General features: G+C 42.2%; 1 protein-coding gene across 14 annotated transcripts in view; it reads left to right on the top strand.

Moving 5' to 3' along the window:
* FOXP1 (forkhead box P1) overlaps positions 1–18532 on the top strand; it is a 341328-nt gene extending 322796 nt beyond the window's left edge. For 12 of the 14 annotated variants that reach the window (XM_085235545.1, XM_085235546.1, XM_085235538.1 and 9 more), the window contains 4 exons: positions 2124–2245; positions 4262–4331; positions 7771–7937; positions 13543–18532. In XM_085235545.1, coding sequence (XP_085091671.1) covers positions 2124–2245; positions 4262–4331; positions 7771–7937; positions 13543–13687 — 504 coding nt within the window. In that variant the 3' untranslated portion in view covers positions 13688–18532. Of the gene's footprint in view, positions 1–2123; positions 2246–2623; positions 2794–4261; positions 4332–7770; positions 7938–13542 lie in introns of those variants that run through there. The other 2 variants (XM_085235549.1, XR_014886272.1) reach the window with 2 other exon arrangements.
* Positions 18533–22763: the final 4231 nt, after the last annotated feature.

The following is a 22763-nucleotide window of genomic DNA, read 5'->3' as shown; positions in this document are numbered from 1 at the left end:
CACTGGGAACAAAACAGTGGGTTTTTTTGTGATGAATTCCTTAAATAAGTGATCATACTGAAAACTGAAAGTGAGGGCAGTGCTTCGTGGACATCCTGCAAACACCCAGTGTGTTTGTCTCAGTATCTTCAGCAAGAGCCTGATCCGGCAGCCCCAGCCCTCCATGGCAAGTCACATAACAGTCTGTAAAAGATTTATCCAGCATTAGATATGTTTAAAGACCACAGATATTTCTGCTCAGCTGTGTATTTGGAGACTGTTTACAAACTCCGAGGACTCACTTCACCGAACTCTGCTGTATGCGTTTGATCAACTGCCATATTAACTGGGAGATCGGCTTTCACTGTGGGAAATAGCATTATTATTCTTACATTTTGCTCCAGACTTGACAGCGTTCCCATTTTCACAGGAAACTGCCTGAGTTACCCAGATGTGGGCTGGCAGCCCTGTGTCAGGTTGCGCTCACACGGAGCTCTGCTCCACCGGCGGCTGCTGAGCTCGCTGCTTTCCACCCGTAAGGTGTTCTGCCCCACCTCCCGATCAGGGGGTCTGCCAGAACTTGACAAACTAATGAAAACCGGGAGAGGAAGGAGAAGAGTCATTAAAAAAAAGGAGAACAAAGTAAGAGCAGGAAGAATGACAAATGGATACCCATGGAAGAGCTGAAGTGCACAGAGCTTGCCACAGAGCCAGGCCATCCCCGTGTCCGTGGGATCGGGCAGCCAGAGGAGATGAGCTTGCTGCCAAGTAACTGCTGAAAGCTCCCATGGATCAGGGACGGTGCTAGTGATTGCAGGGACATGGAAAAGTAGCAAAAGACTCTCCTTAGCCTTTCCCTTGCAAGCACACACGCCACTGCTGCTTAATTTACATGACAAATGCACTCTCCATACCCTTTGTTTGCACAGTGATTTAGACATTCATGATTAGAGCTCACTTTCACCATCCAGACCCGATGTTCATTAAAAAAAAAAAAAAGGATGACGATGACAGGAGGAAAAAAAGTGTGGTCTCTTGGTTGCCTAGACCCAGGCCATGTGTTTGGCTGGCATTGTGCCTGCTAACGAGTCAACCAGATTGACTAAATCAGTGTTGCCAGTGATGATGGATGGAGTTTGTTCGCCTGCATATTCTCAGCAAATGGCTTCTGCTGCTCTCCCTGCTTTCCAAGCCCCTCTCAGTGGTACTGGAGATGAGCTCTGTGTACCAACCAGAGCAGCTTTGCACTGGGGAAACCCATGCTGTGGCATGTAGCATGGCACTCCGTGTGAGCAGTATGGGAAGCAGAGAGAGCAGAGCCCCAGCTTGCTGTGAGGCAGCGAGGTGTCTCATCGTGGCCACCTGAGGGGAAGGTCTGAGTGCACTGCAAGTTATGCCGGGCTCATCCTCCGAATCACAGCTCACACCCAAGCACAGAGCCTGGGAGCGCCAGGGTCCCTCCGGGTGATGAGCTGCAGGATTATTATCACTTTGTTTCAGAGAGCCCTCCTCGTGTTTGCACTTGGCAGAAGCTCAGATCAGTCCGTGCAGCAGTCTGCCAGGAACGGGAGCCAACTTCCATATAAGAGCACACAGCAGAGGCAGGGGCTGGGGCCGTGCCGGCCAGTGGGGTGCTGCTGAGCCCTGCTCTGTGCCGCCGATGGGGCAGGAGCTCAGCACCTGATTGCCATTAACCCAGCTGTGGGAAACCACAGGAGCAGCAGCCCCAGTGCCTCCGCGCTCCATTGAGCCATCCACACTCACGTGAAATCCTTTCTGTTCTTTCACGGTGCTTTCTTTTCCAGGAGAGGAGAAGCCTATGTATTTGTTTTGAAAATGTCAATGCAATGTTCCTCTTGCGTTGTGTATGAAATGTGCCATGTTATACAACGTGCGTGTTTATAAAATGATGGCTGTTCTCATTTGTACTGTGGGTAAATGATAAGAATGAGCTGATTTTTTTAACCTTGGGTTGAAGCTTTTATATTTATATTAACTTTGCAAAATAAGATGTAAAGAGCTGGGGTGCGGGGAGAGGGGTTGACATTGCAAAATGAGGGCTGTCAAGCTGACTGTGCTGCTGTTCTTGGACAATGATGAGCATTTTCTCATAGAAAGTTTTTGAATGTATTCTCTTGCTGCAGAATGCAGTGCGTCATAATCTTAGTCTTCACAAGTGTTTTGTGCGAGTAGAAAACGTTAAAGGGGCAGTATGGACAGTGGATGAACAAGAGTTCCAAAAACGAAGGCCACAAAAGATCAGTGGGTATGTCCACCATGTTTGAACTTCTTAGCCTAGCTTGGATCATGCTTACAGTTTAACGTAGAGGCTTTTGGCTGCTAGCTGGTGTTAGACCAACCACAGGTGGTTTCGCATTGTTTCAGTTAAGGGAAACCAAGACAAACATCTCATCACTACTGTTTGTATGCCCACCAGTACCCTGACCCTGCTTGCTTGGTGTTTGTTGCATCACATGCTAGTAGCTTTTAGGTGGCAATGCATATTAACCCTCACAAACCATTTGCTTATGCTTATTGCATTTTATTTTCTTTTTCCTTTTCCCTGTATTTGATGTCTGTTCTGTCCCCGATCCCGTGTCCCTTTGTTTCCACTTCATCTCCTTTGCTGCTGCTCTTGTCCCAGGGTGCCATTCGCACCAACCTCTCACTGCATAAGTGCTTTATCAGAGTAGAGGATGAGTTTGGGTCCTTTTGGACTGTTGATGATGAAGAGTTTAAACGTGGCCGTCATATTCAACGAGGCCGTCCTCGAAAATACTGCCCTGATGAAAACTTTGGCGAGCTTGTTGCACAGTAAGAGCTTTTACTTGCTTTAATTTTTTTTTTCTGCTGTTGCTTTGCTTTGCATGATTTACCCATCTCATGTAGACTTGCATTTCACAAAATAGTGACATCACCTTTGCTGCTAAAGGAGCAAAAGTTTTAGTTGTTATGTGTGTATTTCGTTTGTCCTACTCTGATAATCCAAATGCCTATAATAATAACTCTACTTTGACGTGTTTGTTATAGCATTTGTTTATAGCGCTACGTAGCCTAAAATAGTGATCCACAGTAATGCAGATATGCTGCTGTAGATCTGTCAGGAAGACAGATATATGCCAGGAGGGGCTTCAGATAAGTTTGAATTCTGGTATTTCCCTTTGCTTTCAATTGTATGCCTGGGTTTGCAACACTTTAATGGATTAACATTAAAAAAAAAAAAGAAGTGCAGTGAAACCATCTGTAAAGATTACAGACAGCAGTGCATCCTGTGCCTGCAACAACCACACACAAATATTCCTGGGGTTCCTGAAGCAATTTTGTTTGACCTTTCCTCAAAAGCCATCTCTCCAGGACAGCTGATCCTTGCTGGTCCCTGTGGGAGAGGCTCAGTTATGACTTCTCTCACCATGCCTTACTCTCATATGAAAAAAAGAAAAAAGCCCAATGAGTGTAAAACTTACTGGAGATGTTTAGCACTGGCACTTAGTAGTTTTTTCCCCCCAGTGGGGACTGGTGATTTTTAATGCCCACTAAAGAGTGGATAAGCTCGCCATACATTTTCCTCAAATCCACCTCCTTATTTAAACTTAAGATGACTAAAGCAAAAGTCTGAGATAGCACGTCAGAACTGCTATTAGAATGGCCGTTAGGGCAGTGTGATCCCCACAACTTGGCTGCAGAGCAGCAGGACCAGCTGGTTTGCCTCCGTGCCACCTTCCCTCTTTCCCCATGTCCCAAACTGTTTGGGGCAGGAGTGCTGGCTGTGCCAACCCTTTCCCCATCAGAAAATAATGTGGCTCAAAATCCACTGTTGTCACGGTCCCCCATTGAGTTGCAAGGAATTCTGCTGCCAGTGACTTTGAGAACAATTTGCCGTGCACAGTATTTAAGTATTCCATGATGCTTTTGGTTGTAGCCTCCTTATGATGGGCCCTTACATGGGAAGTGGCTCCCAGAAACGCTGAATATTGGAAAATTTCTCCTGAACACACTAAAATGAGCAGAGATCCCAAGATGGGCTACTAACACAGGGTAGTAGAACACACGGTGAGGTAACATCACAATATAATGATATTCCTTATTTAGTAAAGGCAAATACGTTAACTATAAGCAAAAACTCTGATATTTTCTTTAAAGAAAAAGAGAAATGAAAGAGAACTTGTGTGGAAAAACAGTCTGAGCACTAGTTTTCTGGTGTGGGAGGAAGCGTTACATGCTTGAAATGTTCGCATAGAGGTTGGTTGCATTTAACTCTCCTTTTTATGTTTTTCTTATGCAGTAACCCTTCTCTTATTAAAAACATACAGACCAGCCACACCTACTGCACACCTCTCAATGCTGCTTTACAGGTAAGATTAATGACTGTAGCAAATATGCAACAGAGGCGTGTGTCTTCCCCACTCATTTCAAAATATATTAGCCTTGCTCTAATTAGATATTAAATTTTAATTCCGTTAAACTTTTTTCTTAAGTGCATAAAGCATCATAGTCCCTGGAGGCAAACACATATCAGGCTGCTTCAGCATTAGCTAGATGCTTAGCATTTTGAATATTGTGGCAAAAAAATTAAAAGTTCACTTATTAATATTTATCAGCAGTATCATAATTTCCATCCTCTTATTTCAGAATTTCACTTGAGGCAAAAATACCACAAGTGTAATTACTCTAGCACAGCTATTAATGTGCTGAATGATAGGATACTGTGCCACGTGACCTTCTATTGTTCATGGTTTTAAAGAGAAAGCAGATCATTTTTCCCCCTTTTCTTTTAAGGGCTATTTTTGCATATCTTCCTGTTGTTGTTAAAAAAAAAAAAAATGTTGCAATTCCTATAGAAAAAAAAATGGGAATTTGTATTGGTTTCAACTACTGTAAGACAAAAATGTTGTTTTTCACAGTATAGAAATGCACTCAGTGTTTGGTGCACTGTTAATAACCGGCATCCTGAAAGCGTGTGCTTCTCCAGACCCTTTTTCATGCACTGTTGATGAGGTTTGCTCTTTTTTTTTTTTTTTTTTTTTTTTTGTCTCTACAAATTCTCGAGTCCATCTCAAACAACCTCAGGTAATGTCAGGACTCACCGACTGAACCAGAGGCACAGACACATTACCGTGCCCTGGATTTGCAGGCTCTTGTGTTTGTGCTGCAGTCCAACCCCCATCCATACCATGGAAATGCAGCCAGGATGCAGCACAGCCTGTGGTTGTGTCCCCGTTGTGTGTGCATTGAGGGTCACTTCTCCAGCAGCTCACTGGTGGCCATGGGTGTTTGCTTGGGCCACTGCATTCTGTAGAAGCATTAGCAGGCTTCTCTTTTCCAAACCAGGAAGCAGATTATTAGGAGAAAAGTGATGTTCTGCGTTTCTTCTCCCGATCGGAGTTTATGCAGTAACTTCTGAAAAGCAAATGAAGGCATGTTTAAATGAAGCAACTGTAAATACCATTCATTAGCAACTTATTTTCCCTTGAGTCTTGTGAAGTGTGATTTTTAAAGACCGCTTTGTCTCTTGAATAGTATTAAGATTACAAGCACATTTTACATTCATGAGGCTGAAAGGCAAAAATGAAATGATCCTGCATTTCTTCACGTTGTTAACTATGTGACTAATTTCAATTAATATGCTTATCATACGGAACTGTTCATGTTTTATTTCTCAAACACGTGTCGTTGTCGTCATCTCCATCCGTTCTTGTCTTCTGTGATAAACCTCCAAACTGCCTCCCTTCCCCACCTTCCCTGGCAGAGGCACGTGCCCGTGGCCTCACGTAGCGTGGTAGGAACTTGAATCATGGAGAGAAGAGCCTGGGCCAGGTTTCTTCCTGCTTGCATGTCCCCTGTAATAAAGAGTGGTGAGAAATCATGCTATTCGTTGCACTCAGACAGATCCTCCTTTGGGTTTTAAACAGATCAGTGGGTGCCTCTCTACTGGGTATACCGGGAATGTGGATCCCCTGGGATGCTTGTGGTACAGGGCATCTTGAGCAGAGCTGCCTCATGGGAGCTCAGTGCACACTGACCTCCTGCTGCAGTCGCCTTCCCATATGTTTTTTTCTTTCCCTGCAGGGTGGCAGAACCACCCCTCTGACATCTCCTCCATCTGCTTTCTCTCACGGCTGTGCAAGGCAGGGGCACACAGCTCTCACCAGCGCTGCCTTTTCCCAGCAGGTTGTCGAGAGCTTTTGTGCTCCCCAAACCACCCCCTCACCACTGTGATCATAGCATGTACTCCTCATGTCCCACCTCTCCCCCAAGAAACTGCTTTACTGCAATTACAAGTTATCACTGTTGGTGAAGAACTTGAGTCATTATTTTGCCAAGTGCAGGAAATGTGAACCATTCTTTGCATCCCCTCATCACAATGAGTTTGCCGGTTGTTGAATCAAGAAGATAAAAATAATCCTCCCTGTTAGAATAGCTTTTGTAATCATGTGTGACACATAGGGCTACACATGGAGAGGTCAACATAAGGAGGAATAAAAGGGGCCGTGCCCCCAAGGTTGCTGCAGGCAGAGCTGGCCATCCCTCAGCCCCTGTGTATGGGAAGAGCTCTACTGGCCTGGATGGTGGTGAGCATGGAGCTTGGTCCCATGAATTACGAGAGGAGGTCAGCATTAAGTGGGGAGAGTGTTCGTGTGAGTTCCCCTGCCATGGGCAGGTTTGCATCACTCAGACCCGCAGTCAGATGGATTTTTTGACTCTGCAGCCAGCTGACCTCCCCCCAGCATGGGTTGAGCACAGCCGAGCCAGCATCTGTGGTCCTGGTGCTGACGCTGTCAGAAGGCAGCAGATGATGTTATCTGGATGTGGCTCAGATGGGTAAAGTGGTGAAATGTCCTTTGAATTCCCTCAGCACCACAACCCCTAAGGCCTGCTGCCCTCCCCACACGCATGGCCCCACATAGCGCTGGGCTCCTTGGGGCTCCCGCAATGCCTGGCTGGGCATGGGACTGTGCTGCCAACATGAGCTAATCCTGACATACAGTAAATATTAGCAGGCAGAGCAGTGGGAATCAGAAGGAAAATATTTAACAGTTCATTCTCTTTGTACAAAGATTTCCATTTAGAAAGTTAACTGCAGTGTGCCTCTGTCTGGTGTTTCTTTAGAAGGGTGAAAAACTTCAGTGAAATGGTCACATCTGCAATAGTGAGGTGGAAAGGTGGGTGGTTGATGCTTAGAAAGAGTGGGGGAAGATTTGTCAGAATTCATCAGATTCCCACTTTTCCAGTGACAGGGCAGGACTGACAATTTCACATGGACTGGTTCAGCTCTCAGGTACATCAGTGCAGGCTGCACAAGAAAATCAGGCTTGGTAGCGTTGTCCTCCTGCTGTGTGCCTGCCTGTGCTGGTAGGAAGGAGTTAGCAGCCGAGCGAGTTCTAATTTTTTTCCTCATTAACCTTCATTAAAAACAAAGCCAAAAGCCAGACCTAAGCCACCAAAGAAAAAAAAAAAAAAGAACCAACCCAAAGCCCCAATCATAATTTTGTAAAATGAAAATAGGAAAAGCACATTTTATTTTTCCAGGAGGTGTAATTCCAAATAGGGAATGGAAAGCTCCATTTCCACTCACAGGCCAGTGCAGCTATGAATGCATAAACCCAGATGTAAATTATGTTAAATTTCCCTTGGTGGAATCAGTGTAATACCTATCAGAAAGCACAATATTTAAAAAACTGGTAATTGCGAATAATGTAAATGTGGAGAATGTTTTGGAATAAGTGAGCGTGTTGTGCAGTGTATAAAAACGTTAGTCATGGCTCTTCATATGTTTGTTTGTGTCCTTGGCAGGCTTCAATGGCTGAGAACAGTATACCTCTATACACTACTGCTTCCATGGGAAATCCCACTCTGGGCAACCTAGCCAACGTGATGAGGGAAGAGCTTAATGGTGCAATGGAGCATACGAACAGTAATGGGAGTGACAGTAGTCCAGGACGTTCCCCTATGCAAGCAATGTGAGTATGGCAGAGCCGCATGTGCCAGTGGAGGCGTTGTCTTATCTGCTGGAGTGTGACTGTGGAGGTTCTTGGTGTGAGCAGCACAAGTCCATCTGGGGATGTGCTTTGGCTGATGAGAACATAAAAGGGCCATTTACCAACTTTCACATAAAGGAATCAGCACAATCCAGTCTGACAAGCACATGGGACTGTAAAATTGTTAACTCATTTGTAATCCTCTTCTTTAAACCTCAGACCGTGGGGTTGCAAAACCTCTTAGGCAACTGCATTTCTCAGAGGAAAGACTGGTGCTTCCCTCCCCTTCGGAGCACATGGCAAGCGCCCGGTGGGGCCTGGCTGGGAAATGGGCCTGTTGGGCAGGTTTGACAAACACTTGATGCACAACAGTCTCGCTCAGCATTAATGATGGCACACGTGAAGGTCTGCATGATTTATAGATTGCTCTTAAAATATCAAAAGGAAAATTAATAGGAGCATTATAGCAACAGACGGCAGTATAATGAGTGCATATATAACCGCATGAAGTAATGGGGGATTGCTGTCCCTGCTCAACGTGAATGGCACCAAGGCAGCGAGCTCGCGCAGGAAAGGGTAAGGCAGGAAGGGTGTGATGCCCCTATGGGTGTGCTCAGTATTTATGGGGTGATGGAGTGAGTTTGCAAAGCTGTAAATTCCCCCCTCCCCTCAGATTGCATACCGGATAATTGGCAGCTGGCAAGGGAGCCAGAGTTTATAAGTCTTGTAGTTCTCAAATGTGAAAAAGTACCTCAACTACCTGTGTGAGTAGCCGTGCTCAGGAGCCCACTGCCATCCCGCTGGTGGTTCGTTAGAATGGGCTGCAGAATTACTGGCTGCCTCGCCACAGCTCACATTACACATTAAAAAGAGAACTAATTTGTCGTCTTTTACTTCAAAGTAATTTGAATAAGGGATTTACAAAAGTAAGTCTAAATCAAAAAGTAGAAAACATTAACCTAATACCACTGTAGTAATTAGTTGTGAAACTAATTAGCATTTAATGGCAAAAAAGTTTCCCACCTGCATAATGTGTTGTCAGAGGGGAGGGGGGCACGGAGGAATCTGAAGCTCTGGGTACTTTGATATCGCAGCATTTCAAATCAGCGCACAATGTGCTTTGAAAAAAAACATCTTTAAAGATGGCAACATTCATTTTTAATTAATAATTAATTTTAAACATTGTCTTTTACCATTTACTTCAAAACATTCAAATCATCTGTTTAGCTTTTTCCAGTGGTTGTTTGTGCAGTATTAATTATCTCTCCCAAAGTCGCATTACGTGACACACTTCCCGTCGATCAGAAGCAGATTCATCTTGAGGCACTTTGAGTCACAGTTTGTTATCCTCTGCCCGTGACCACGCAGGGCCGGAGTGGAGGAGGAGCACAGGGACATGGGTTTTCTCCAGAAATGAGGCTTCTCCCAAGGGTTTCTCCTGGCCTAACAGACAGGGACAAATGTTTCTGATGTTGCGTTAATCCAAGTAATTATTTTTTGTGAGTTCAAGGCTAGCGAAGTTCGTGCACTTCTTGTTTCACCTAAGGTTTCGTTGTCTTTGAAGAGACTGTGAGGGGGGGAAGTAACCGAGTTGAAGCAGGCTAGGACATTTTCCAGAAATGTGCATAGCCGTGGCCTTTGTTGCACTTAATAATCATCTCTTAGCACATTGATACCAAGGTGAGGGGCACCGAACAAATACTGGAGAGAGAGGAGGAGGGGGGGAGGGATGCCTCATTTTCATTATTCACCAGAAAATCCAATTTTCTGTTGTAATATGGAAATGATTGTTTCCTGAGTGTTTTCATTTTCTCAGAATTGATAATATATGTGTTCTCTGCTGAACATTTCTTTTTGCTTAAGTAAAACGTGGCGAGGTGATGTTCCAATCCCTGTCTGTGAGCTTGCCCATTAAAATGGTGTTTCTAAGTATTAGGAAGGGATCTAAAGCCAGAACACCATTCAAATGCCTTAAGTTTGCCCTGTTTAGTAAATAAAATCCAGAGTCAACAGTGCATTTCCAGATGCTGTGCAACCCCTGACTGTCAGTGAGCATGCTTCAGTAGTGACGTTTCCAGTTTTTTTCTCGGTGCAGATTTCCTTGTCCCAATGCAAATGATTTTTTAAACAATTTCAGTATATTAAAATAAATCAAGCTTTAAACTTTATTGTAAGGTTTAGAGGACCTTGTTAACATGACAGCTAAGAAGTCTAACACTTTAGCTGAAGTCTTATTACCACTCATTCGTTTCCTTTTTATGACACATTGAACCACAGCTAGGTTGTTTTTTTTTTCCCCTCTCCCTTCTTTTGAAACACTAGAAAGTAGTCGCATAATTACAGCTTGGGGACATAACACTTTCATCCTGATATGCTCCAAAGGTAGCCACAAAGCAAACTACTCCATGCTGTGTGCACCACCAGAACTCAGTGGCTTTAAACAACAGTCAGCTTTATTAAAAACTCCTCTGTTCCCAGAGTGGACAAACAAAAGAATTACTCAGATGTGAAAAGAAGGGGAATCAGTGTTCAGCAAGGTTATTTATTGTTAACCCCTTCTGGAGTCTTAGGCATCTACTTAATAGGCTGAAATGCTGCTGATAGCAGAAAGAAATGGAAAACCCTTTCTTTTTTTATTTTTCTTTCTTTCCCCTCCTTTCGTTTTTTTTTGTTTTTTTTTTTTTTTCCCCCTAGCCCAGCATTTACCTTTTTTGTAGTTTAGAGGTAATAGTTTCTCCTCCCCTAGTAAGGAGGTGGTAAATAGAGATTCAGACATTCTTGAAAGATGTGAAAATCTCCCTTTGCCTTTGAGCTTACTTTAACTGAATGTTGTCAGTTGCTCTGAAACATTTGAGCAAAATCCTGGATTCGATCAGGTCTCTTCCTCGCATGCCACTTTGTGGTTACAACTGACAGAGGATGCAAAGAGATGAATTATTTTTGTATTCCATGCAAATCCCTCCCGGGGGGGTTGCATTACCCAGATCACCCTCTTAATTTGGGGGATGGAATTCTTCCAGGCTCACTGTCTGATGCCTGTCCAACGCGTGAGCCCTGGAGGAGGACATTGTGGCCGTGCCCCGTGGCTTTGTGGGCCCCTCTGCCTTTGTCTCGCTCAGGGTCAAGCAGCATAAGTTCTTTGCTCGCTTTGCTTTTCAGTCCTTAAGTTTTGCTTTTGACTTACGGGAACCGAACCAAACCTCAAAGAAAAACTCAGTTAAAACCACCCGGTTTCACCTGCTTTCATAACAAAACCAGAAGGTGGTCAGAGTTTGCTTTGGAAAGGTTCAGAGGCCTTTCAAGGAGCTTTCACAGAATTTTGGGTTCTTGTGAGCACAGCGGGCACCGGCCATATCTGGTGGTGCCCATTTGTTCCTACCCAGCAGGTGGGAGGTTGTGATGGGAGACCAAGACATGGCCCCTGTGTCCATTGTGCGAAACGCATTCTCTCTTACCTTGGAAAATGTTTGGTCTGCATTTCCAAAAATAATAATTAAAAAGCAAAAATAAGCCTGGCAGTAACATCAATACCAAAGGGCAGCAAGCGTGACCTAAATTAAGAGAGCAGTAGAAGAGATCCCTGCCATAAAGGCCAAGTAGCGCTCACTTCATCAGTCTGTGCGCATTGCCATTCTTTCCCTATTTCTCCGGTTTTTCATTCCACTTTTTCTCCCGAGCGAGGGCCCCACAGGCCATTCATAATGGAAGTTTTTCTAGTTGCAGCTAATCAGCATGGTTTCACGTTTGTGTGGCCATGAGCCGCTGGGACACTCAGCACATGTCCGCCTTGGCAACTGCGAGCAGCGCGCTGACTCCAGAAAGGTGCTGTATGTGCAGCACTGGTAGCTGTTACTGCTCTTAGCCCCCAGGAATTGTCTCTTCCTTCTCTTCTTTTCGCCTTCTTTTTCTGAAAATGGCACAAGGCCTGGTGATAGAGTACGTTTTTGTAAACTGGAAGGAAGAAGGTATGTGTGCACAGATGCAGTAGCAACACTTCTCTTGGTTGGGTGGGCAGGAAGGTGCAGTTAATACCAAAGTATTGACCTAGCCCTTTCAGCACTCAAGAAGTTGAAATATGCAGGGACTTGAAAGGCATTCACATCTCACATTAGAGATACGTGTAGTCAGCAAGTTAGATCTGTCCCCAACTGAATTAAATAAATAGGGTGCTTTGAGCTTTGAGCACAGTACAGACAAACAGCTGGTTCTCTCTGGTCTCTTGAAACAGGCAGAGTTACCTTTGGCTTGTGTGCGAGGTGCAGAGTACGTTTCCCTGTTTCACGATTTATTCTTCCTGCCTGTCAGTGCAGCTGAGTACAAAAAGTACTGCCATTCTATCTACACAAAGCGTACAATAAAATATAGCTATTTTAAATCATTTTAAGGCAGAGCTGTGCAAGGAAGGAAAAGTTCTTACAGGGGGTGTTTGCACTCAGATGTTTTCAAGTAGTCGACGTGAAAGGGTTAAATTAGCCTGGAAAAAAAAGAACAGGACTCTAGGAGGTGGATATCAACTCAATGAGAGACAGAGTGGGACTTGAACTCATTAACACTTTATTTTAAGGGATTGCCTACAACATTAATTATTTAGGAAGCAAACAGGGTCTCCGTTGCTGTGTCGCATTATTAATACTTGGTAATGTCAATAAAATCCTACTTTCCTATAAAGTCCCACCAACAAGACACTATTGACTCACATGGCTATTTTACATTTCAAAAGCTGCCGAACAAAAAAAGAAAAGGTAATTTGTATTTGTATAGGATTTGTTGTAAATATGATTTACGAACAACATTTTTCAATTGTTATCATACCCGTTTTGAATGACCAAGCCCCATTCCCCTGCGGGTTATTCATGTGCTGTGCCATAATGAGAAATTTGGCAGATCTCATCTCTTTAGTACATCCTTGTGCCCACCGTGAGCCGGGGATCATGTTCTGCCTTGTTTACAGCTGACAGTGTTATTATTCTCGTTAGGACTGTGCTTTCTTATCATATTGTTGTGTTGAGCGAGCCTTTTCCTCTCTGTTTGTGTTTCCTGGCAGGGCTTTTCTTCCCTTATTGACAGTTTGTAAAAATATGCATTAATTTGGAGTTTAAAGCATGTATCATGGTGTCTCTTTGCTGTGTTTGCTTGAAGTTGATTAATGATAGAACCTCACTTGGGGTCGTCCTCTGGAGAGTTGTCTCACAGGTTCTGCATGTTAACGAGCGACGCCGCACACACAGTGCAGTGATTAGCCCAACCTCCGCCAGCTTGGCGGGCCGACAGCCCGCTCCTTTGCTTTTTGGGTGCTTATTCCGCTTATTTATCCAAAGATTGTATTAATCAACTTAACATGTCAGCTGAGAGCGCTTTCTCTCGATGCTGAGACTGAAGGCCCATCAGGTGCTCCTCCCGGAGCGTTTCCCCTGGGAGGCCGAGCGGCAGAGCGCAGCCTTCACAGCCCGGCTCCACATTCAGGCTCTGCTCCTCAGTGCCCTGCAGCTCCAAAGGCCCAAGCCGCCCCGCGTTCCTGCCCAGCCCCCCAGTCAGAGCCTTGTTGGAGCGAGCAGCTCGCTGAGTGATCGTGTTTTCGTTTTTCCAGGCACCCCGTGCATGTCAAAGAAGAACCGCTAGATCCAGATGAAAATGAAGGCCCGCTCTCCTTAGTGACAACAGCCAACCACAGTCCAGATTTCGATCACGACAGAGATTATGAAGACGAACCTGTAAATGAGGACATAGAATGAGTATGTCTGACATCATCATCCTGAGAATGAAGATGGGAAGAACACGTCAAACCTAGCTGTGAAATCTCTCCATTGTTGTACAGTCTGGAGGATTCTCAGTCCGCTTTGACAACTATGAAATATGTTAACTCTTAGTGCCATCAAGTATCCCATTTGGGAGTATTTTTGATTTTTCTACTTTTTGTTGAAAAAAGGAATTTGTACTCTGTGCATTGGATGGACTTGTTTGGTACTTGGGATTTTCCTCTCTTACAGTCAACGTCAGTGTTGTAAATTTGCTAAACTGATTCACTTACATTTAGCAGCCAACTGTGGACTGCAGGTCCTGCCAATTTTGGACACTTGAGGACATCAAACTGAGCATGTACACCAGAACTGCAGATCAAGTCTTTGCCCAGATTTTAAGGATTCCAATGGACAACATATTTGCACAGTACTGCATGTTGATTATCACTGCCTTTACTCCATTTTGTTGTTTTTCGGGTTTTTTTGTTTGTTTGTTTGTTCTTTTTTTTTTTTTTTTTTTTTTTTTTTTTGCTTCCATTTGGGATGGGGAAGGCCTGTGTGTGCACGTGTGTGGATATGTGTGCGTGCGTGTGAGCGTGTCTATCGGGGAGGGGTTAAAAGAAAAAATTATCCCAAACTTTTTAATGTATTGCTTTTATTCCCCCGCCCCACTTCTCCTCTACCATTTTTAAGTTCTGACCTCAGGCCTCATCTGGGCCCAGGGCCTCTCGGAGGCTTCAACGTTTTCTGTACTTTGTGATGAATGTTAATAGGTGTTTTTATTATACGAAGCTGAATGTCATTGAATTGTTTGTAGTTTTTTCTGTCATTCATTCCAGTTTCCTTCAGATGCCACCATGTTTTCTTTAGCTGTGGAAAACATTCCATTTCGGTGTCTCTATTTTTGTTGTTGTTTTTTGAAAAGGTCCCAAATGCTGCACTATACATGTGGAAGGGTTGTCCAACGGAGAGAGAGAAACGAAGTACTGCAAGAATGAGAATGAATGACAGATGAACATAGAAACACTGTAGGAAGCAACACAGATTCATTCCGCAAAGCAGTATTTTTTTGTTGTTGTCATTTTGGGTTGGTTTTTATTTTGAGATTTCTTTTTTGGCAGCAATGGTGAATATTAGCAAATGCCACAAAATGGAACAGCACAAAGAAATGTATGCAGCACCAACAGAATTCACTTTTATTAGAGGATGGATAGTACAGTGGCAGGCTCTCGGTTGTTTAACACGAGTTTTAATGGGTCAACAAATCTTTCTGGAATATCTAAGATTACTGAGATGGGCACCTATACATTTATTATGACTTTTTTTTTTTTCTTTTTGCATTTGCATTCGCAAATAGTGGTTGGAAAGATGACTTCATTAAATTGTTATTGTACGTGGCGATGTTTCACGGTTAAACATCAGTTCAGGATTGCTTGGTGGCATTAATCTGTTTGAATACAAATTAGATTTCAGATTGAACTTGTTACGGGAGATAATAAGGACAGAGCCCCACTAATGCTAAAGTGTTAATTTCAACTGTGCAAATCCAGTACTGCGGTTACGATTGTTATGCAATATTACACCAGCCAGTATGGAAACCTCACCGTAGGAAACGGGAAATATAGGAGAGAATTCGCACCGGGGCTTGTTAGGCACGACTGGCAATGCTCTTCAAAGCAAACATGATATGCAGAATTTGTTGCTATAGGTCAGTAAACCTTGGTCACCAAACACCTAAACGTTTTCGTTCTGCAACCACTTTTCCGTCACTCATTTATTTATGTAGGACTGTAGCTTTTTTATTATTTCAAAAAGCCTTTCAGAGCTTAATTTATATTCTTCTTTGTACCTTTTTTTTTTTTTTCCTAAAATTACCAAAGATATTACACAAAGGTAAATTATGTTCTCTGTTATATGCTTTATCTTGTGAAGCCAAATATCCTCTTATTGTTGATCAAAGGAGGTTGAAGAATTTAGAGGGAAATGACAAGCTGTGGGCTATTGCTAACCTGAGAGGGAAACTGCTCCTTTATTCTAGAACATTTAGAAGGCCAAGTAGATGTCTGAACCAAAGTTGTTACTTTTTATTTGTAATTCTTTACAGTGACCAAAATGAAATTCTGTAAAGAGGAACGGAGGAGAGCTTTTGAGGCTAAAACCAGGAAACAGTGTTACTGGGGACGCCAGGGATGGGAGCTGAGAAAGCAAAGGCGCAGTTTTTTTGCAGAGAATTGGAGATCAGATAAAGGAGACAGTTTAATAAAATGCAGAAGAGAACAGAAAAGCTCCCACAATTTAACTGGACCACATAATAGTATTTCTAGGTTGAAAAGAAAAAAAAATAATAATAATAACTGATTTGGTCTTTGGTTCTACAGATTGTGTGCCACTTCTGTTTCGGGATCGTGCTAGGATGACTGCTTTCATTTTGGTTGATCTTGGCAAATTTGCTCAGTTTTGTTTAGTTTTCGGTCAGCATTTTTCATAAAGAAAGAACACTCCTGTCCACTCATAAGCTTTGGTACAAAAAATTTTATTGGCAGTTACTTTTATAAAACTCAGCTCTGCTTTCTGTTAGGAAAAAGAAAAAAAAAAAAAAAAGAAAAAAAAAGAGAGAGAAATGGGGAAAAAAAAAAAAAAAAGGAAAAAAAAAAAAAAGGGCAGTCTGTGGTCATTTGAAACATTTATTTTTCTTTAAATTATCTCCAGGCAGCTTCGTGCCGTGCCGGCGGTAGCCAGACAGGGATGGCGAGAATTGAGCCCTGTCCTTCTAAACTGAGTGGTTTGCTGGTTAGTTGGGTATTCAGAAGGGGACAAAAATCCGGTAGATTAGTTCATTCTCAGCATGTGTAGCTAGACATGAGTAAAGATAACAGCATGAGAAACTGTTAGTACGCATACCTCAGTCCGAACTGTTAGGGAATGAGTAAATAAAAAATACATTTCACTCAGTTGCACTTAGTTGTATGTCTTGCATGCTTAGTCTAAAGACTGTAGCAAAAATATTTAAAAAAAAAAAAAGAAAAAAAGTGAAAAAAAGAAATAAAAAATTAGATTTTAACCTATCTGGCAGGTGTCGCAGCCTTGCAGAAGAACCAACTGAAAATCTCAGGCTTTACATCGAGCAAACTTCACTATGATTTTTACAATTCTGATTCTGTATCCCTTTGGATATACGGTTGCTTCTTTAGGGAGGGGTTTATTATGTTGTACATATATATCCCACTGTGTCTGTGTGAGCCTTTGTCTTGGGGGGGTGGGGAGGGTGGAAAAGGTGGCAAGGTCCTTTTTTTTAGATACTGTTCCTCAAAAGGAATAAATGCAGACCTGTTTGTCAAAACACCTTTTGCTTTTTGTGCAACTGCTTTATATTAACTATACTAAAAAAATAGCTTTGAAAAAAAAAAAAAACTACTGTATGTAATGGAATTGCAGAATACGCTGCACATGTATTTTATTTAGTTATCCTTGCTTTAAGAATATTGGATGACATTTGCTGACATGTGGGAGAAAATCCCTGACTTTTTTTTTTTCCAGCTTTTAAATTGTAACATAGTTGACAGATTTTTTTTTTTTTTCTTTCTCTCGTTATCATGGATCGAAGCATTTTTGTACAGTTTTTGTGTTGAAGCTGTTTTTTGGTTTATTTCGTTTTGGGTTTGTTTGTTTTGATACTTTCCCACCCCTTCTGTTATCTTACCACTGCCTTTTCTGGCTGTCTCCAACAAAGTTCATATATTTGAAAGGTTAAAAAAAAAAAAAAAAAAATCATTTAAAAAAAAAAAAAGAAAAAAAAAGAAAAAAAAGTTTTTCTCCTGCTGCAGTAAATATTTTGCATGATGAGTTCCAGGGTCACACTTTCAAAGTTTATCAGTGAAGTAGTGATGAATAACGGGGGAGTGTCAAACTATTGAACTTTTTGTATAAAAACAAACAAAAAACTTTACAAGGTGCCAAGATGTAAAGACAATTTGTTACATGTTTTTTTTCTCAAAGAAAAGCGTACATTATGAAAGTAGTACCATGTATCAGGTAAATCGCTGTCAGGAATGAGAGTCAAAGCCTTCCTTGTCCACAAAACCAAGTTTGTAAATGTAAAACCTGTTAGGTTTCTGCATTCGACTAGAAGTGAAACGAAAAATCAAGGCTTATGTAGAGTAAGTGACCACAAAAGAGGACCTTTTTTGATTCTCACTCGCAAGAGTCCGGCAAGAGTTCCTGGAATGCCCCAATTCTGGAGCCCCGACTTCAGGGAGAGACCGGGGCAGGGGTTCTCATCCTACAAATATTGCAGATCATTAGATATTTTATATATATACATACATAAATATATATATATATAAAGTTTTTAAAAATAATTTTGAACTATTGTAGTTTTCAGATTGCCAATATTCTCACGTTCATTATAGCATGGAAAAAAAAAAGTGTTTAAACTCTTTTGAAATCCTTTGGTACCTTTGGTTAATGAACTCAGATTGAGTTTTTAGATGTTTCAGAAGCAATTTAGTATTCTAGTCTTGCGAGGTGAACTTGCAGTCACGACTGCATTTTAACGGACCCAGAACAGGTAACAAACTATCTTCTACCCATAAGCCTTGATGAAAATGGTACAGTCCAGACTGTTAGCATGGTGCTTCGTGTGTATGTGCTGCCAGTAACAAGATTTTTTTTTTTTTCTTTTGATAAGGCATAAAAGAAACTCATTCCTTACATCAACTGTAATTCCATCATTCCATGTCTGTTGATACAGACAATAAAAAATGTTGTGTAGTCAGTACTAATTACTGACATTATAGCATTCTCAAATGCAATAAAAATGCTGGTTGTTCACACTGGTAATGCAAGTTGCCATGTCCTAAGTTTTTGTTTGTTTGTTTGTTTCTCCTCCCTCCCGGCTCTGTGTCGCATCCCCAGCAACCCCAGAGCAGACCCTGTGGAGCAGTTGCTCACCCCTCACCCTGTCCCTGCCCATCCACGCACAGTCCATCGCATTCCTTGGGCCTCCCCAGCCACATTGAGTTGCAAGCTTTTAGCTCCAGTTTCCTGGCTGGACAGGATGCTTGTTGAGGCCTTGAGCGCTGGATGTGAGGAGGATGCTCACTTGGAAGAACTCATCTGCTATCCAACCAAGTCCATCAGAGTTTGCCTATTTGGTTCCTGGGCAGCTGGGGGTATTTGCTTTCTTGATGGGCTCAACTTCAAAGCTGAAAGTGAGAAAAAAGGGTTTGGGTCCTAATCTTGCAAATCGTCTCAAGGGGAGTTCCTTAATGGGAGCTGGACTGGACTGTTCCTCCTGGCTTCAGCGGAAAGGGCTTGGCAGGTACTGTATGTACACAGAACGGGCTGCAAGATGGATCTCAGTCCACACCACCATGAGAACAACGTTCCAAGTTACGCTGTCACCTGAGACAAACTTTGAGAGGAAAAACCCATCTTTTTTTTCTTTTTTTTTTTGAAGTACACTTTTATTTTCTTCATCAAGTTTTATAAAGAAAAATGTTTAATAACTAGCATTAGCAGTAAACCAGAATTTCAGAGGAGAGATTTTTTCATGAATAATTCATTAAAATTTCACATCTGCAAGATTAGTCATCCAAATAAAATGCTAATGTCAAAAACATGCACCGTCTATAATATTCTCATCAAGAAATCTTTTTGCATATAATGATAAATGCTTAAATTAGTACAAATGATTTTATAAAAATATTCTATCATAAAATTATACCAGATAGCTACTACTATTTTTTTTTTTTTTTTTGAGGGGGGAGGGGGAAAATCTTGCACACTCATTACAACGTGTCTCAAAATTGTATTGACGGGTGGATTTTGCTAATGAAAAATGCATAGGATAGAATTGAGTTAGGTCACGTATTGCTCTTCTATCATTAGTGAAGTTTTAGTACATGGGAGTGGTCTCACTTTTGCAGTTAAGAAAACATTCCTACGTCACTGGCAGAAGAGTGTTTATTTTGGCAGGAGCGCTCTGTGTATCTAAAGCACGGGTGGTGGGGTCAGCTCCAGGTAGAGGAACATGGCCTGGGAGGATCTCAGCCCCTTGGATGAGGACTGCTTGTCCCCATAGGAGTCACCCTGGCTTTGTACAGACCAGGAGAGGATCCAGGGAGCCTGTGAGCTCTGAAGGTATCCCAAATGATTCCTCTGTTTCACTTCCCTGGTCATCATCTCTGCACTGTGTGTCCACTGCACGTTGAACCCAGCATCTGTCATCTGCTGACTTTCTGTGGCTATACCTTTCCCAGCATCAAATGCTGTTTTCTATCAAAGCTGAAAAGCACTTCGGTGGTCCGTTGAGGCGATGCATCTCTGGGCCACTTCCAAAGAGAAGCAGAGGGCAGTGCATGGCTTTTCTGGGCTTCTTCTGTGCTGGTGAGGAGAGCAGAAGACAGCCGTGGCCTAGCATGGGAGCTGGAGGCCCAGCACAGCATGGTGCTCTCTGTGCTTTGTGTGTACAGCTGCTGATGAGCTGCATAATGCCCTCTGACCTGGGCTGTGATGGCAAAGGACAGCAGGTTTCACAGAAGTGATGGAAGGAACAACCAACTGTTGGTGCTGTTCACTCCCACAGAGACGCGCCCTGCACCACAACAAACTCTAATTAGGCCTTTTAACCTAGTGATCAGGCTGCGGCGCCAGTGATGATGTTAAACATTGGTTTAATAGTGAGTTAATCAGGTCATTGCTCAAATTCCTTGCAGAGGAGGTGAGCTCCGCCCTTCACCCAACTGCCATGATGGTGGTGGTGACAACTGCCAGGTGCTTCGTGGCCAGTACTGCCACTGATGACTGGTGACATCCCCTTCGTGCCATACACATGTCCCTGCTCACCCTGTAACTCTTTGTCTCCATCTTCCATTACACCTGGTAGAGGCCCTCTCTCTGCCCATTTTATCAGCTCCATTAGGCAGCTGCAAAGCACGTGGGCTGGAAGTAGTCAACAGCATTGTGTGGAGTGTTTAACCCAAAACAGCCCTTCCTCAAATCTTACTCAACAGGGAATTCCTCTATCTGGAAAAAGAGAAATGGAAACACCACCCCTGTGGCTGGAACTGCATCTTCATTTGTTTGGAAGCCGTCAGCAGCCATTTTTGATGCATCTCAGAAACCTAAAAAATGTTGTTTTTTTTTTTTCTTCAAGCAATAATGGTAATTTGAAGGTAACCGTCCTTTCAAGGATTAATTCCAGCCAAAGCAATAACCATTATTTACCAGAGTTTGACATTTTTATCACTCATCATATTAGCAAATTTCCATTGAAAATGCTAAAATGGTTCGTCATAAGGCACATAACTGCTTTGGCTGTAAAAATGACCAACACAAGTGCCTGTACTCAAACATTAAATTATACTGTAATTAATAAAGACAGTTAAACTGTCTACTAGCAACAGCAATTTAGGTAACCACATTTGATCGGCTATAAATTGTAACTACATTAAAATTCCAGAAATATTAGCAATATGGATTACTTGATGGAAATAGGTGCTGATCACCAACACTCCTATTTTACAACGGAAGCACAGGTCATGTTGGCCACAAAACCGTGGGCGAAGATCAAGGCTGAGTACTTTTAATCTTGTGAAACAAGCAATTACAAATAGTTGCATCGATTTGTTAAAAAGCTTTAGGTGACATAAATTGTTTCCTGTTTAGCTTATTGCTCTGATACATAAATGTCACCCAGTATAATATTAATTAGGGTCACAGAACAACAAGGGTCGGGTGATATAGTGTGCCATCACAGATGTGTCAATGCTTTGTGCAAGATGGGGAAGGCGAGAAAAGCTCCACTGCAGCGCCCAGCTCCTAATTTTACGCGATGACAAAGGAAAGTAAAGGAAACCGTGTTTTAATATGTGAAGTAATTACTTTAGTACTAGTATAATTTTATGGTTTAGGATAAATTACAATGTTTTCATTCTCGTGCTCTTGCCACATAACATAAAACTCCACATATAGCATCAATAAAATAGAATACTGTTTATAAAGTCTTTCTGCTGCACAAGACCAACACTATTTCTCCCAGCACATGGAAACTAAGCACACATTGCAGTCTGGTGTGTGTTTCTACACTTAATTTTTTTTTTAAACCCCAAAACGGGCTGTGCAGGTTATTTACTTAACATAAATCAAATGTATCATATACACTGTTTCTTTGGATTGGCATAGAACTTAGAAAAATACAGTAAGATTCTGAAAAATCTGGAGAAAATTTATTAAATATGATTTTTACTGTAATAGAATATTAATGTAACCCAATGCTCATTTCCCATTAAGTTGATCCCTTTTTAATACACACATGCTTTTTATTATTTTGCACTCATGCGAAAATTCCACATTCAGAGAGTTTCCATCTCCTTAGGAATGTCTCTGGCAAAGGCACAGTAAGAAATCTTGAACTGAGAAAAAAAAAAAAACAAACCAGACAGCAAATATCGACCGATAAGATGTGGCAATGCGCTGATGAACTGAAGCAAAAGCCGATGATATAATAAAGGGTAAAAAGGCATTCAGCACTGCGAGGGGAACAGGAGAAACAATTACACTCCAAATCCCTCCTTCTCGCTGCCACTGTACCACAGCACAGATGAAAATGTTTGATTTGCAACATAAAAGATTCATTAATTACCACTTGAATATTTAAAGCTATTTTGCAGACTAACAGAGGTAGATAAAGCACTGAATTAAAACCTCTAATAAAATTGTAAAAATATTTCTGCAAGTTTACCGGCGTTGCGATTCCTCCCGGTTTTGGGAGCCAGGCTTGGCGCGTTGCAGAATGGATTCTTTCTTTTTTTTTCAAGTGGGTATTTGAAGTACGATGGTGCAATTGCACTGCGCTATTTGTCTCTCGTTTCCAAATGTTTACCAGATACTTACTGGGAATCTCACTCTTCACATGTGGTCGCCCTTTGTGGGAGAAGTAGCTGCTACAAAACAATACAGTGAGCGATGTGTGTGTTTGAGCCATACATTCATTTTAATACATTTCCATATACAGTAAAAACTCGTCTAGTCATAAGTCTGCTATAATACTCTCTCTGATATGAGACAG

This window comes from Meleagris gallopavo, chromosome 14, assembly GCF_905368555.1.
Source record: "Meleagris gallopavo chromosome 14, MGAL_WU_HG_1.1, whole genome shotgun sequence".
NCBI lineage: Eukaryota > Metazoa > Chordata > Aves > Galliformes > Phasianidae > Meleagris > Meleagris gallopavo.
The sequence above is the reverse complement of the archived record's forward strand: the minus strand, read 5'-3'. Positions and strand labels throughout refer to the sequence as shown.